Source organism: Micropterus salmoides, unplaced genomic scaffold (assembly GCF_014851395.1).
Source record: "Micropterus salmoides isolate LMB-PRFRI ecotype aquatic unplaced genomic scaffold, ASM1485139v1 Ms_hic_scaffold_21, whole genome shotgun sequence".
In the NCBI taxonomy this organism is placed as follows: domain Eukaryota; kingdom Metazoa; phylum Chordata; class Actinopteri; order Centrarchiformes; family Centrarchidae; genus Micropterus; species Micropterus salmoides.
The window spans coordinates 17,667,000-17,684,878 of NW_024041262.1; the positions used below are offsets into that span (position 1 = coordinate 17,667,000).

The 17,879-nt window shown below is 43.5% G+C and overlaps 1 protein-coding gene across 2 annotated transcripts in view; it reads left to right on the forward strand.

Moving 5' to 3' along the window:
* Positions 1–15,014, forward strand: part of LOC119915585 (phospholysine phosphohistidine inorganic pyrophosphate phosphatase) — a 33,430-nt gene extending 18,416 nt beyond the window's left edge. For both annotated transcript variants that reach the window (XM_038735180.1, XM_038735179.1), the window contains exon 7: positions 12,963–15,014. In XM_038735180.1, the coding sequence (XP_038591108.1) occupies positions 12,963–13,056 (94 nt within the window). In that variant the 3' untranslated portion in view covers positions 13,057–15,014. The remainder of the gene's footprint in view (positions 1–12,962) is intronic.
* Positions 15,015–17,879: the final 2,865 nt, after the last annotated feature.

The window sequence follows — 17,879 nt, forward strand, 5'->3', positions numbered from 1 at the left end:
AAGAAGAACTGCACCCAGGCAAATAATGTTTGCGTTAACAGCTGGTGATAACTACATGCTCTGTCCACACCCTGTGATTAATACATCACAGTTGGGTGTGGTCACACAAACAACAGGCCAGTCAGTTGTGATGTTGGGTTTGGTCAAAGGTTCAACGGACTTACACTCACCTAAAGGATTATTAGGGACACCTGTTCAATTTCTTATTAATGCAATTATCTAATCAACCAATCACATGGCAGTTGCTTCAATGCATTTAGGGGTGTGGTCCTGGTCAAGACAATCTCCTGAACTCCAAACTGAATGTCAGAATGGGAAAGAAAGGTGATTTAAGCAATTTTGAGCGTGGCATGGTTGTTGGTGCCAGACGGGCCGGTCTGAGTATTTCACAATCTGCTCAGTTACTGGGATTTTCACGCACAACCATTTCTAGGGTTTACAAAGAACGGTGTGAAAAGGGAAAAACATCCAGTATGCGGCAGTCCTGTGGGTGAAAATGCCTTGTTGATGCTAGAGGTCAGAGGAGAATGGGCCGACTGATTCAAGCTGATAGAAGAGCAACTTTGACTGAAATAACCACTCGTTACAACCGAGGTATGCAGCAAAGCATTTGTGAAGCCACAACACGCACAACCTTGAGGCGGATGGGCTACAACAGCAGAAGACCCCACCGGGTACCACTCATCTCCACTACAAATAGGAAAAAGAGGCTACAATTTGCAAGAGCTCACCAAAATTGGACAGTTGAAGACTGGAAAAATGTTGCCTGGTCTGATGAGTCTCGATTTCTGTTGCGACATTGAGATGGTAGAGTCAGAATTTGGCGTAAATAGAATGAGAACATGGATCCATCATGCCTTGTTACCACTGTGCAGGCTGGTGGTGGTGGTGTAATGGTGTGGGGGATGTTTTCTTGGCACACTTTAGGCCCCTTAGTGCCAATTGGGCATCGTTTAAATGCCACGGCCTACCTGAGCATTGTTTCTGACCATGTCCATCCCTTTATGGCCACCATGTACCCATCCTCTGATGGCTACTTCCAGCAGGATAATGCACCATGTCACAAAGCTCGAATCATTTCAAATTGGTTTCTTGAATATGACAATGAGTTCACTGTACTAAAATGGCCCCCACAGTCACCAGATCGCAACCCAATAGAGCATCTTTGGGATGTGGTGGAACGGGAGCTTCGTGCCCTGGATGTGCATCCCACAAATCTCCATCAACTGCAAGATGCTCTCCTATCAATATGGGCCAACATTTCTAAAGAATGCTTTCAGCACCTTGTTGAATCAATGCCACGTAGAATTAAGGCAGTTCTGAAGGCGAAAGGGGGTCAAACACAGTATTAGTATGGTGTTCCTAATAATCCTTTAGGTGAGTGTACATCCTATAGGTCAGTGCAGCCATAAATTACTACAAACTGTCACAAGTTTGTGGGTGAGCACAGAGGAGGTGAGAGACCAAATGCAAGACACCAGAGCAGAGATTAAGTTCAGGGGTTTTTATTCACAAAAGCAATATGGCTTACAGGTAGGAGGCAGGCAAACTCCAAATCAGGCAGAACACTCATCACACGACACAACAGAGTATTCACACTACAATGTCCAGACAGAGACTGAACAGAAACACCAGGAATATATACACAGGGACTAAAGAGCAGGGCGGGAGCAACACAGGTGACAGAGTTCAAGGCTAACGAGGCAGGCCAGCAGAGAGACAGCAGGGAAAACAGTGGGTGCTTCTCAAGTCTCTAATTTGTCGTTTCCTCGATCCTCGCTTGAACCGGAAGTTATTCCGCTCCGCCATCTTGCAGGCCGTCCCAAAGCTCTTATTTGCACTCCGAGGAGCGAGGAACGAGGATGGAGGAGCTCTCAGGAGCTATGAGCGAAAGTCTTTGACCGACACAACCCCTTATTGGGTAGCCGTTATATTGATTGGATGCTGCAGCTCATCGGACTGATGTAATACAGGACAGGACAGATAACATTAAACTCAAGTGCATTACTGCAAAGTGTTAGGCTATATTTGATTTGTTTTATAATTCACTGTCTAGTTAAAATCTGAGTTCATTGTAGGTCTGAACAACAAAAACCCCACACACAACTTTCTTCATTTAGGTTATTAGAATGATTTTATTTTTCTTTTATTTCTCCCATCAACTTTTATTATGGAGACAATTAAAGTCAGAGAGAGTCAGAGAGTCTGTCAGCAAGAAACACTTTTTACATCATTTATCGTTATGTATATTCAGTCACACGTGAGGCTGGTCCTTTAGTCCAAATAGACGACTATAAAACATAGTAAACGAGTTAGGAGTCGGACAAGTCACTAAACTGCACTTAAGTCTCTAATGAGGCAAGCAAAGGAAAATAAATCCGCTCATCCAGCCGATCTCACCTACTGCATCTGATGAAACCAGCCTGCGGCTCCGCGAGTAAAATCAGCTGATGAAAGTGTGAATGAAAGCCGATGTGCTCAAAAAAAAAGCGTCAAATTGCTATGATTTAACTAAGTGATCAATCAGTGACGAGTGATGTGACTTGCATAAATTTAATGTAGCCTATAGTCTAGTGTTAAAGGATATCAGAAGAGGAAATAAACTGAAAGCCTAAAACTGAGCATAGACTTAGAGTTACATAATTTCAATTTCTCTTAAACCTTTAGCCTAATAAATCCCAATACATCATATTCTGGGTTATTCAATAACGAATTCACAATCAGAATCAATAAATATAAATACAGATAATGTATGCATTTTGCCAGTAGAAATAATCCTGTGCCTCTGAGCAGTACACAGAAACCTGTAATTATTCATGTGCAGGTGTTTGTTAAACAGGTAACGGCTACAGAGAGAATCATACTGCTCTGCACTGATAACTGAGACTTTAGTAGTATCAGAACAGCGCACATGTGTGCAGACACAAACTCCATCAAAAGTCTCTACAGCTGTTAGAGCCGACTGACAGCTGATCCAGCTGTGATCAACTGCCTCGGAAACGACATCACTTCATGTGACACTTTGGAGGAAAGAACGTCTCTAAAAGCATATTTCCTCATCCCTTCTCTCCTGGCCTGGTTTCCTTGGTTTCCTCTTGAGGCGCAAACAGGTCCACGTCTATAGGGCCAAACCTCTCACACAATAACTCCACCTCGGGGTGGAGTCTCCATTCCCCGGGCCTCAGCCCCTGTCTCGACAGCAGGTCTGCTCCCTGATTCTGGGTCCCCGGGATATATGTCCCCCTGTCGCTCCCCCTGGTGATTCAAATAGGTCACCACTGCTGTGTTGTCGGTCCTGACAAGGACGTGGCGATTGACGTAGTCCGTTGGGCGGGCGTCAGCGCGCTCTTCTTCGCATTGAGCCGCAGCCCCAAACGCTGAAGGTGGGTGAGGACGACAGCTCGATGCCGAACCGCTAACTCCCGAGACTGAGCCAAAATGAGCCAGTCGTCGATGTAGTTCAGTATGCGGACGCCTTGGAGCCTCATCGGGGCCAGAGCTGCATCCATGCATGTCGGGGAGAGAGTGCTAGGAACGTGCGAGGAGAGAGTGCTAGGCCGAATGGAAGAACCCGATACTGGTACACCACGCCCCCAAAGGCGAACCTCAGGAACTTCCTGTGAGAGGGACGGATGGAGATGTGGAAATATGCGTCTCGCAGATCTATCGTGACAAACCAATCCTCGGATTGGATGTGGCTGACGATGGCGGGGATGGTGAGCATCTTGAACCTGAATCTCCTCAGAGATTGGTTCAGGGACCGCAGATCTAAAATTGGACGCAATTGGACCTCTTCCCCCAACCCTGGCGAGACTGAAGAACAGTCCTCAGATCCGTTGTCTTGGGGGGCTGTGGGCGAGAGCGCCGCCTCGAGTCCCGGGTGCGCTGAGGGGGACCAGGAGAAGCGACACTCTGCCTCTGGCTCTGGCGGTAGGAGCTGGACGACGACTGGGACCGCCTCTCTGCAGCCGTCACCATCCTGGACCAAAACCAGCACGGGACTGCTGGAACACCTCCCCTTGCGTCCTGGCATGCTGAAACCTGCTGACGACGGCGTCCACCGCCTCGCCAAACAGGCCAGAGGTCGTGACCGGCGCGTCGAGCAGGAAGGTCTTCTCCCTCTCCTGGATGCCCAACAGGTTGAGCCACAGGTGCCGCTCTGTGGCCACCAGCGGCGTCATGGAGCGGCCAATGGCGCGGGCCGTCTCCTTTGTGACTCGGAGTGACAAATCTTTAGCTCTGCGGAGCTCAGCGATGTCCTCCTCTGAGGGGCCCCCTCCCGAGTTCATGTCCTTCAGCAAGTTGGCCTGGTATGCCTGCAAAACCGCCATCGTGTGCAGACTCGCACCAGCCCGGCCCACCGCCATGTACGCCTTGCCCACCAGAGCAGATGTCACGCGACATGGCTTGGTAGGCAGCGCCATGGCTGGGCGCTGACTGATGACGTTGATCCGGCTCCCAGAAGTCTTCCTCCTCCATAATGCTGAGCACATCCAGCTCCTCAGAACCGGACAGCCGCAGCCTCTCCAGGCTCACACCTCGAGTGGGAGAAGCCGAAAAGCGGGCTCCTGAACGGAAAAGAGGGGAGTCGGAGCCAGCAGACGAGGAACGGGAAAAAGCCTTGGCAGTCCCGATGCCCTCGGAGATGCCGCGCTGGGAGCCCCATGACCGAAGCCGCCGCACTGTCTCAGTGACCGCAGGGCCCGAGCCACGGGGAGAGCGCATCTGGCCGTCTTCGGAAAAGAGAGCCGCAAGCAATGGCCGCAAGCAGGCCCCTCGAGAGCTGCCTGGGCATGCGACATCCCCAGACAGGAAACACACAGGGCATGAGTGTCCCCAGCTGTGATGTAACGCGGGCATGGAAAAACACACTGCCTGAACTGCTGACCAGCCATCTCCTCTGCTTCTCCTTCCAGGTATCTAGAAAACTTCCTCTCGTGGTTGCTTTTCTTCTGAGTAGTCTCGAACATGCCAGAGTGCCTGCTGAATAGAAAAAAGCTAATGTGTCCCGTGTGCCGGCGTGCTTATATACGCCTCCAGTTACGCTGTCACACGCTACCATTCTAGCAACGCCAATAGGATTGGAGTAGTTTCATTCATGATTTCAGCTCTGCCACGCCCAGAGGCGTTCCCATAGTGTCGTCACCGACGCAGTTCGAGTTCCCTCAAAGGGGAACCAGGAAACAGGACAACACTCAACAAGGAACAGAATGGAAATAAGGAAAATACACATACTGGGTTATTTACAACCAAGACACCACTAAAAACTAGCTGACAGATAATAAGTAGGTAAATAATAACCCAGACTAAATAACAGATACCAAACTGATCAATAAGTAAACTCACAGTGAACTAAACTCAACAGAACTGAAATATAGATGCAAAACTCAAATCTTAGAATCAAGAACACAGAGTGGATAAGGGAGACAAGATAACAGGACAACAGACAACAGACTAGGACAACAGAACAAAAACATATTAACACAGAACCAAACGGACAACAAAACAGCAGAGCTCACCATAAAGACAGACTGGACACAGGACAACTGACAAAACCGAACCCCAAAACACAACAGACCAAAATAACATAACAGATAATCAACTGACCAAAACTCAGAGTGCTAAACTAAAACAGGTAGAATGTGACACAAACTCTGTGTTCTTTACATGAAAACTTGCACATCATCACACTCGTTTTTCAGATTGTATTTTTCCACTGGTTTCCTTTCTTTTCTTGTTTTACATATAAAAATATATCAGCACACTCTTGAAACTTGCTTGAGTTGTGTAATCCACCTCATCCAATTTTAAATCTCCATTTATTTTTCTCAAAGTTAGGGACTGACCAACCACATGAAGAGAGTAGGGATCCCTCTCTGAGGACAGACAGACAGACAGACATGCAATAGATGCCGTGTGTACGGAATAGACCAACATACTGAAATTACAGTATAGACAATTATGCCCATCAATTATAAATAGATATAGACATATATGAAAATCCAGGAGGACGTTGGTTAGCTACAAGTGTGGGATAAAGGGTTGAAACGTCCAGCTTCTGCCACTCCAAACCAACTCCAACCTAGACATTTAAAAATAAATTGTATGAAAAAAAAATTACTTTGACAATATCACTAATTGATAGTGTGAAGCAACATCCAGTTTATAAGATATCCATTCATAAGAACATATTTGGAACATGACGGGTGATGATGATGAAGGGGTACTTGTACTGCTCATCTGATAAGGCGGTGGGGTTGGTCTGACAAAAAAGCTTGGGAACCACTGATCGAGAGGATGCTTCAAGAGTCTGGTACTTATTTTCATACATTAATGGAAATCAATGGCTGTCTGAAAAGAAGAACAAATAATTTAGAAAATCTAAAAGTATACATCAATGCATTTGAAATTGTGATCTACAAGATTTACACTGCGTGCACAATTAGTAGGCAAGTAAGTGTTCTGATTGAATCATTATTTCAGTGCACAATTTCCAACTCCAAACCATATAAACTTGAATGCTCATTATAGTTAATCATTTGAATGGGATGTTTATTTGTGTAATAAGGTAGGTTGTGGCAAAAGTGAATCACACCTAATATCAAGGTGTGCATGATTATAAGGCGGCTTCATTTACTTCAGGTAAAATGGGCCAAAAATAGAGATTTAACTGACACTGAAAAGTCAAAAATTGTAAAGTGCCTTTCTGACGGATGCAACACTCTTGAAATAACTAAACTTCAAATTAAACATTTTGTTGAACATCACACCATCAAATCAACTATCTGTGGAATTCTTCTCGTTGCACACTAATGAGATCAAAATGGCAGTAGTTGTGGAATTACACTTTCTTGTCCCCTTGTTATTACCATACATGTCTACTGAAGGTGAATGTGCCTGTGTGTGGGGGTGCGGTGGGGTGGGGGGACGTTGAGTGTGTGGATGGCTCAGATACAATTCACACTGGAAACAGTGAAGAAAGGAGATCCTGTTGGCTTCCCAATACAAGCTTGGGTGACTCCTAATTGAGTGGAGAGGCTGTTTCGTGAATAGTTAACTGGGGCGCAAAAAACGCATGGAGAAGAAAAGGCGCACATTAACTGCAAAAAAACAGTAGTAGTAGTAGTAGTATTATCATTAAATTAAGGAACCCATTATCCTGAAGACAGATTTTTCAAAGGTTTTGGGGACAGATGAAGGCCATGATCTTTGTACAGGACAATGCTCCATCACATGCATCCAAGTACTCCACTGCTTGGCTAGCCCGAGTAATGACTTGGTCCCCTTCCTCACCTGACTTAAATCCTATTGAGAACTTGTAGGCCCTTCTCAAACGTGAGATTTACAGCAAAGTCCTTATAGGCTCTTAAAACTTCTCTGTTTACAGTTGAAGAAGACAATACACCTCTTTGAACAGCATTTGGGAGGCTGTGGTTGCAGCTTCAATGAAAGTTGATCATGAACAGATCAAGGAACTGACAGACTCCATGGATGGAAGGTTCATGGCAGTTACTGAAAAGAAGGGTGGCTACGTTGATCACTAAAAATCTTTGCCAAAAACGTTATTTAATTGTCATTTTGTGTTGTTACACTTCTAAAAATTAAGATTTTCATGGCATGGCAAAACTCACTTTTTCTTAGTTAAACTTTCAGGTTTGAGGTTCAATTATATTTTGGATTGACCAAAATCGACCATTGTGTTTGTTCAACAATAAAATGAATCCTGAGGAATACAATTTGCTTAATAATTGTGCAGTGTATAGTCAAGGAAATAAAACCTGCAAAAACACAGGACAGAAAATAAAGGTTTATGGTTGATATGGTCAGATGTGTTTGTGGTTGGGAAGGACAGAAAGTTTCCAGTGGGTGGATTTGACAGTTCAGGATTCTCTCTCTCTCTCTCTCTCTCTCTATCTCTCTCTTTCTTTCGCTCACACACATCCACTCACAAACAATTTTCTAGTCACAGGAGGGTTTTCAGAGAGCCACAGGATGGAAAAAATCAAGAGGCTCTTCATGCTGCAAACAGGGAATCCCCTTTGTGTCCTGCTCGATTGGAAAGAACCGTTAATATGTGTGAAGTATGAAGAAAAAAAATACCGCAGCTGTTTACTGATCATGACTCAACATTATACAGCCTTTTGTACAGTGAAGTGATAACGGCTGCTACATGGCCACAAACTCAGCAGAGGATGTGAAGGCTCCAGCTTAGCATCTGTCATTTCTGTTGCCATAACATGCACATAACATGGTGGTTTCCCCAGTTCAGTTAGGCTGTTTTTCATAAGAGGTTGCAGCTGTATTATTTCAAGGGAGTTATCAATGTCTTGTGGTTCTTCAGATATCAGGTAAAAGAGGAAAGAGAGAGGAAAAGTGAAGCTCAAGTGGATGATGATGATTAAACCAGGCTGGAACATCTCAACTGGTAGGAGTGTGCTTGTCCTATTTTTGAGGATCCTGAAACGCCACCACTCGCTATCTCTCCCATGACCTTTTATTTATAAGAGAGACAGTCAAACTGTGACCACTTTCTTACCCTCAAGGCCAAGACCAGAAGAGCAGAAAACACATGCAGTTGAAAACCTTCTATTCTGTCAGGGGGAGGGGAGAAAGCTTGGTTGTGTGTTAGTATCTAGTCGTACCCACAGGGATTTTACACAGGGGAAATAACATCATGAAAACTTGATGCAGTTTGATGCATGTGAGACAGTTTTGCTTCCTTCTGTGCACATCTTTGTGTTTGTACTAGTTTGTTAAGCATTAACCAATGGGAAGGTTGTCATGCCTTTCACCCCACGGTCAGCTAACGTGACGACCCCCCCCCTCCTTATTTCTGCATCGTACCTCATCTTTTTCTGTCTTTGACATACAGCTGACTTTCACACACAAGTACACTCTCTGTATGAGTCATTCGTATCTACTTTCATTTCATGGAGGCATGGCCTGTACTTATAAAAATGTATCTCCGTGTTGTATATAGCCAAGTATCATGTTATATTTCTTTCCATATGACACTCTAAGCTACTATAATCTTATATTGCTTGAGCAGCATATACACGATACCCATGTTCTTGTGTCCAGTTTGCACTGTTTAATCCACTGTCATGTCATAGCTGTTGTAGGGGATTAGATGTGTACAGAATGTTACCTGTTCTTAAAAATGATTCAGATAATTTGTTGACTGATATGATAGGTGATTTGTTGTTTGCAAAGAGAAGGTTTAAGTTATAGAGTTGTATGAAAAACCTACAAAAATGAACCAGTCACATAAAATACATAATCAGGAAGCAAAGCTCTTTGCTGCTTGTTATCCCCTCTCCCTCCCTCGTCTATGCTGTCTGTCTATTCTGTTGCTGTCAAATAAAGCAGAAATGCCACACGCACAAAAAATATAGGAGAAGGAAAATACACATTCTGTGTTCAGAATTTAAAGGTTTGACTATATTACAGAGTTTATTGGAATTTAGAGTATAAAAACTGAAAAAGTAGTGACAAAATGCTAGTTCCCAGATCGCAAGGTGAAACGTGAAAGGTCTTGAAACTGCTTGTTTCGGCCAGTGAGCAGTTTAAGGGCGGGTTCACACCCATGGTTCACATTTAAAGGTCTGTGTCCTGAATCACACCAAAGGATGATGCATTGTTCAAATTTTCCACCTGTAAACAAAAGCCATGTGGTGGAAATATTGATTGATTGTTGGTCATAAGTCACCAAGTAAAAAGACAACAACAAACTTTCTACCTTATCTTAGATCATGGAGCAGTGTCAGGTTGATGTTGGTGTTGGTCTGGAGCGTATATCATATCGCATATATTTAGAGGGTCACACACATGAAAGCCTCGTAAGACAGCGGGTATTAAATAATTTAATAATTCAGGCATTTCGAGGAAGAAACTCTGCATCGTACAGTCTTATCATAGATCATACCACAACATCTTTGCATTTGTTATACAAAGTGAACCAGTGAAACAGGGAACAAAAAAAGTTTGCTTCTGGTTGAATCCATATGTATCTCCTTGAATGTGTTAATTAATGCATATATAACCCTACCTGCTACATACATAAAAAAAAGTTAAATATATCAAAAGGTGCCAACCTTTCATTAAGAAAAATATTACATATTATAACCATTAGCCTATTATTATTATTGTATATAGTATGTATTTGTTGTATTTTATTAAAGTGCTTTCCGTTGTTGATCGTACTTTTTGTATTCTCTATATTCATATTGAAAATCAAGATCAAGCGCGCATTTGCCTTTATGTTCAAAGGGAGGTTTCTGTTCTCCCTAAGCTCACCTTAGTACTGTCTTTCTTTGTATTTCCTCTTAATGTGTTTATTGTTTGTGCCAAACACCAAAGCAACTTTGTAATAAAATGTATTTTTAAAAATATGAAATGTTAAAAAAGACAACAATAATGCAATAAATAGTACAGTAATAATAAATAAGTGCTATTTTTAAATGACACATACAATGGCAGCTTCCTGTGATTGGTTTGAATGGTGTTCGAACCGCTCCAGAGTTCCCTTGACAGCCGTCTGAGACCACCCCTTCAAGGCAAACTAGAGTGCGGTTGTTTGGTCCGCACCACAGTTCGAGTCCGGCGCTCACACCAGCCCAAACAAACCAGTCCAGGGTCCGATTTAATCGGAATAAACAAGGTCTGTGGTAACCCACCATAAAACCTAAATAAACATTTTTAGCGTTTTTAAAAAAACAAAAAAAGCAGCAAATCCACTTAAAAATGAAAGCTTTGCCCATAAGCCCCAAACCTTGAAATCATTTACTAATTTTCTGGTGAAGTTTTTTGGTGTAGCTTGTTGACAGCTGTGTTGAACTAAATTCTTGGCTGCTTCCCACCTCCTACTTAATAGCCTACCTCACCCCTATGTGAAGGCTGAGCAGTGTTCGTCAGGCTCAGGGACCAAACCTATCTCTTCACGTGTATTGATATTCCATTGACCTGAAGGACACGCACGGAGCTGCAGATTACCTCACCAGTAACACTAGCTGCGTTGTGCTGAATTTTGCATGGTCACATTGACCTGGTTACTGCTTCATTATTTATGGAAATGGAAGGAAAGCAGTAAAATGAACACACACACACATGCATGCATAACTGAAACTGAGGCCATGGGAGATTTAAAGAAGCAATCAAGTTGGAGAGACAGTGTGGTCGATGCTGTTGGCTTCACTGCTTGAAACATAAGAGCCATGTGACTAACTTGCTAGTGTGTTTGTGCCTTTATGTGCATGCGTGAACTCAATCAGTCCTCAGGGCAAAAAAGGGTGTGGGAGTAGGCCAGCACGGGAGACATAACACCCGGACCATTAGTGAACCGGCTCACATAACCCAAGTACTGGGGGCTGACAGACATGCGTAAACACATGGCACCGCTTCTCCGTATTCACCGCAGCTTCAGTATTCAACACCTCTCCTCCCCCCCTCCACCCACCCCGGCCTCTTCTTTCAGCCGCTACACTTGGGCGGCTCACAAATATTTGCCATGGTACTCTGCAAGCCCTCAGAGGGCAGGATTAATGGTGGTGTTTGCCGCACACCCAGGGCCAGACAAAGCCTCCCCATCTGGAGCTCTAACCCGTGACTGGGGAACAGAGGCAGCACACAGAGCCTAGTCAAGGCAGCCCAGGGAGTGGGGATCTATAGGCATCACTTCTTAAATGAGCAGGAGTCCTAGGCAGTCCTGCAGATGAATGAAGGGGGCGTTTCTGTCTTTTGATGTGATGGGGAGGAAAAGGGTCCTGCATGCCGGCCTGGGCCTGGTGCTACGCCAAATGGATCACATTTCCCCTACCAGCTGATTAAACAGCCATATCTGCATCCTTCAGTAGGTCCTGAGCCAAACAATGGCAGCAGCCAGGGGGAGATGGGCGAAGCTGGCCCCATGCCTTCTATGGACTTTCCACTATTTAGGCAACCGGGTTGAGACAAAATTAGGATGTTTGGTCAGTGATTTATGATGTTTTTTGGCCTGTGACCTTTTGTCTTTATGAATTTTTCCATGAAGCCAAACTTCACATGGGGTGGTACGGTGGTGCAGTGGTTAGCACTGTCACCTCACAGCAAGAAGGTCTGGGGTTCGAACCTTGGTCTTCCCAGGCCTTTCTGTGTGGAAAGGGACACTTTGACCTGCTGGTTGTGCTGGACGAAAAGTCAGGGGATCACTAGGTCATTAGGGTTTATCCATTGGGCAACATGGATAGCTGTACTAAATTTCATGGCAATCCATCTAATATTTGTTATATATTAATATTTCAGTCTACCAAAGTGGTGGACCGACATTGCCATCCCATCAAGGTTTGGATAGGTAAAAATAAACTTAATTTTGTGTGGGGGTTTTTACTCTTACTTTTACAACCTTTTAGATTAATTGTGCAACTGCATCCTTTCACCAAATCACCAAATTATTTTCTTGGTTTTATTTTAAGAAACTGTGTATTTTTGTAATTTGCAGTTCTCATTAAAGTACCCCAGTTGGTCTGTTTTAGTTGCCTTCAGACATATTAGGAAAGTCTGGAACACTGTGTGACAGCTGGTGATCGAGACAGAAAACATGCACTGCTCTGCTCTGCAAGGGCTTTTGGCAAGCAGCTGCACAGACACCTTTAAGTGTGAAGATGTCAATGCAGCAAAACTTCACTGGAAAACATTAATTTTTAATACATCGCTGTTGATCATAAGTGAGCTCTTATGATCATTCTGAGAAGACACAGACAGATTTATTTCCTAAACATTCCCCTCAAGCTTAAACCAGAGAAATTGCGCTTGCTCGAGCTTTTCCTTTCCTGAGTCTTCTTAGACCATCATGGCCTGCTCTGTTCCAGTTTATACATTCAGTATTGTTAATGTGGCTGATAGCATCAATTGCTAGTCCTTCTTGTTTACTGTTTGTTCCTGTGCTGCGTGTCCTTAAGCGTGTGCTCCTGCTTGTCTTCCCTCAGGCCCAGTGATGAGAGGCACCCAACGGTGACTGCAGACGGCACTGTGGACAACCTGGCCCAGGCTGTGGACATGATCCTTGATCAGAGGCACTGAATACAAGGCAGTGGGCACTGGAAACTCTTCACTTACTGTGACCCTGGGTGATAGAGGCTGGTAGCCAGTAGTATTTTTTATATAGCTCTAAGTGTTGTTTCCAGTGGGAAGGGTGTACGGCAATGAGCTTATTCAAGTAAAATGTCAAAACAGTACAAAACTAAAATATACTCCAAATACTGTCTAACCTGTAACTGTCAGACATGGGAAACACCCACCCATCTGGTGCTCCACATAGTGTAAAACAAACTAGGATGCAATTTGCAGAGCTATTACCCAGGTCTGCAAAAGATAGTTTTGAGTACTTTAGAGCTGCACTGTGCATTTGTCAGTACATGATTGCCATAGATAAGATACCTCAAGATGACACGAATGTGCCTGTAACCAGCTGCTGACTGACAGTTTGAAAGGAAAGGTAGTCCTGTGTGCTCAGACTACTGTTACACAGTCAAATTAATTAAGATGCTATACATGAAGATAGTTAGTAGTCAAACTGGAAATACGCAGTTGGAATGTAGCTGAAGTGCATTTTAACATACACTAATTGATGTAAGTACCCTATTATATATGGGTAATATAGTTGCACAAGCTTATTAAAAAGCAAATTATATTAATAAAGCTATTTTAGTAGTCTCTGAGCTGTTGAAAACAGTAATCTCTCTGCATTTGCTAATTTTTACAACTGCTTATCTTTATTTACTTGTCTGTAAGTCGCCTCTGCTAGGGATTGCCCCGTCACTGTGACATTGTTAATAGCCAATCATAAGCCATAGCGCATTCACTTCAGTGTCTACAGTGAGGTTAAATAAAATGATCGAGGAGGGAAAAAAATGGTTATTGGGCCAGCTGGATCAATGAAGCCTCTGGAAGTGGGGCGAAAAACAAATGATCCTCCATCGCTGGCCTCAAGGTTTCAGTGCGCCAAATAGATTCAACAAGAACAAAAGCCCATTGCCAAGTGATTCATTGAGGTCTTTCTGGTTCACTTCACCATTAGCTGACACAAGCTTGAATGTTATTGGGCAATTAAAGGTAATGAAATGCTACAAAGTATTATGAAACTGTGTCTGAGCTGGTTGTACCACTCCTTTTTCTGATTGGGGAAATAATATTAATGTACACGGCAAAGTACTAGCAGCTGGTACCCAGTTTTCCAACAGCTTACACATTGTTTGACGCAGTGTTTTATCCATTATGTTGCTGCCTGTTGGCCTTGTATGGAGCTATTAAAGTAAATGTATTTGACTACTCTCAAATGAATTCACTTGGCTTTGACTAGGTTTTTTTTTTCCTCCAGTTCATGGGAGTGCAGTAATTCTGAGGGGTGTAGGCCACAGTTTTCAGCAGCTCCTCTCGGTAGGTTCATCATCACTAGGTGTCAGACACAAACAGACACATGCCCCAGAGCTAGCTGGTTTATAACCACACCTCTCTGGCTGCCCCGAGGTCATCCACCCGTTTCACACATGTTGCACATTAGCAGCAGTTTACCTCTGCAGGCTGCCATGATTGTAAACAGTGATATTCCTCCTGGAGTGTAGCGCATTGATTCCGTCACTGCGACTGCAGACTGCGAAGAAAGATTACTTTTCAAATAATAGAGATGACCTCATTTCAGGAGACATGTCTGGTCATGTATGCCCTCACTGACACAGGACAGTCTTGACAGACTTGATACACTAAAATTTTGACTGAGTGAAGGTGTTATTTGCACATCAATTTGTGATCTTTGTACTTTTTTTCTGAATTGTGATCAGCGTTGTTTCTCACTGTTTTACATGACCGCAGTAACCTCTCTGTTGACAATCTTTAAGTGGACTTAATCTCAAGTAAACACTGTTAGTCCTAAAGGGATTAGGCACTTATTTGCTTCAGTCAATCAACAGAATATAATTATGCATTGATTCATTGCTTAAACTAATTGATCAAATAAAAATAAATAAGGTAAAACATTTCAATATGTCCAATAGTTTGGTTTATGAAGTTGCAAAAGTAATTTCCAATGGCTGTATTTTGCATTTTGTATTAATTTGCAAATGTTTGCATGCTAATATGCTAGCTAAACTAAGATGATGGACATGGTAAGCATTATTACTGCTAAACGTCAGCATGTTAGCATTGTGATTGTGAGCATGTTAGCAATGCAAACCATTTGCATTTAGCTCACCTAAGTACAGCACACAGCAGCTAGCTACTGTTTTTCTACTGTCAACTAATCCGTAAAAATAGTTCCAAACTTGCCAGTTCTGCTGTAAATGTCATTCCCTCTGAGTTTAGTTAATTCACAACATAATTCAGCTAGATGTTTATCTTCAAATATTGGCTTCTGGTGTCATACCAGAGCATGATTGACTGTCTACGAGATTATCCCCACCCTTACCTCTCTCCACTCCTTAAACAACCACAGGCCAGTAAGCTCATGATCTCATTTTCATCTTATGCTAACTGACACCTGAGGGACGCAAAGCCCTGCAGAATGTGTCATATGTGAGGAGACAGACACATGCTACATGAAGAGGAGAATGTGGCTCTCAGTTAAATGTGTCCTGCCCAATCTCTAGGATCCAGTGCTCACGTTATTGTGGGAGCCTCATTTGCGCAAAGGTTGCCTTTGTAACCAAATCCAACAAAATTGTGATTTTATTTTAATCTTTTTTAAATGTGTCATTGACGAGATTAATTACTTTAATTGGTTCCTTTTTTGCAATGTTTTAATTCCATTTGTTGGAGTGATTATGAAATGTAATTTAAAATAAAGTAAGACATTTTTAGAAATGAGAGATTGTTCTACATCTTTGCAGAGTATACACACACTGCTGCAGTGTGTTTCTGAGCCAACATTCATATAGGTTTTTATGCCATCTGTTTGGGTTAGGCTCCTCTTACACGGCACGCACACTGCTGCTCATGTAGCACACCTGCATTTAGCCACCTTAACAACTGCCAGCTGTGTGTTACCTTGAGCTTTTATCTCCACTCATTTGGCTCTTCCTGTTTGACAGGAAATGGCGGGTCAGCTGACCAGACAACGCCACACACCTGCAGCCCCAAATGCACCGTTATCCATGGAAACATGCACTTGTTTTGACAGCAGTCAGTTATTTATTCCCTCCCTTCTATGTGTGGAGCATTGGTCCATGTGGAGGCCCCTTGGCCTTACACGCCAAGGCACGTGCTTTCCCCACATTTCATCACTCTCCTTCCCTTGTGGGCAGCCATGCCAACAGCACTTGCTGGCGTGGGAGGGCTCTGAAATTACTGGAGTCGTCGGGTTTGGAGCGGAGGCCTGAATTTCCTCCGTCTCCTGGCTGCCCCCCGACCCCACCCCATTCTACCCTCAGAGTCTATGCAAGCAATCTGAGAAGTGTCTCAGTTCACACACAGAGCAGTCTGTACTCTGCTAACATGGTCACAGCCGTCACAGGCCTCTCTAGGAACATGACCCCTGATCAACTGCCCAAAAAAAAGCCTCAGAGGCATGGCTTTCCAGACACTAAGCATGACTCTGTGATGTCATACCACAGCGTGTTCGTATGTATGATCCATGCGAAAGGGTATGCCACCACGCAGTGTAAACTAACTGTCCTTATCTGCAAAAGGTCTGAAGGCTTACAGCTGAATTTTAAAGCAATCTCTGCTGGGGCCTGCTCCTGTGAAGGGGTCCGGTTACCTTTTGTAAAAGCCAAACCTTTCAGTTTGAGTGGTCATACCTTAGATCCTACAATCCTCTTGCTGATGGGACACCTTTAACACTCATTCAACTATTATGTGACCTTGATACAACTCTTACATGCAAGTGCCAATTATTGCTGCTGGTTTTTGTTTTGGTCTTGCATGAATCCAGCAAAGGGTGAGATCCAATACGACAACAACCTTCACATGCAACAGTGTTTTTGTTCAGACATCATACAGAGTGAACTGTCAAGTTTATCCTACGTTTTTTCTTTTTTATTAGAAAAGCTTCAGACAACACTAGCTCGACTGGAAATGTTTTGTGGCCGGGTGCTACTGCTAAATTGTTTTTCACCCTGACCACATTTGAGCTGCCAAGTGTGGGTAGGCACTAACCCCAGAACTAGTGCCAGCATTTAGTTTCATGTCATATACTTTTGTGTGTTTTTCACTACTGAAAAAGATTCATTCAGTTTGCTATGTTTTTGGGGGGGCTGGAAATTCTCTCACAAACTTCTTGCCAGAATGTTTTAATAAAATGATGTGTGCTTTATAAAGACCAATAACAGTGTCACCTAAACATGGTCTCAATAATGGAGTGTTGACATTAAATCCAGAGAACTCCAGGTAATTTTAGAATTATTAGAATTGAATAAAACATCGTCATTACAGGAAAGCAGACAAATGTTGCACCTGAAACATCTGACACAAAACTCCCATGAGTACTGTGGCGCATTTGTTGCCTGAAAACCTTAGCTAAAAACTGAATGAAGTGTGATGGGACTCATCCTCAATGCAGCTCACACTGCATGACCCCGCCACCCTGTTGTGTCGGTGGGGGTTTGTGGACGAGTGTAGTGCAGAACATCGGCATGACCCACCCCTCCTGTTGTATTCCTATCTTCTCTCAGAACACAGTCTCCTTTCACTTCTGTCACTCCACTGATTAAATGCCGGGGGCCCTCAGTGTGTGTCAATCTATCACACAGCACTTTTACAAGGGTTCTGTTTACTCATTTCCTTCTCGACTCATTACCCCGAAAAAGGCTTACCCAGTGCAAAGTAGCAGCTTGCATGTACCACAGGCAGCTCTGACAGTGTAAATATGACCTCACTATGCAAGCATATAGATTCTCATGCAACAGCATAAT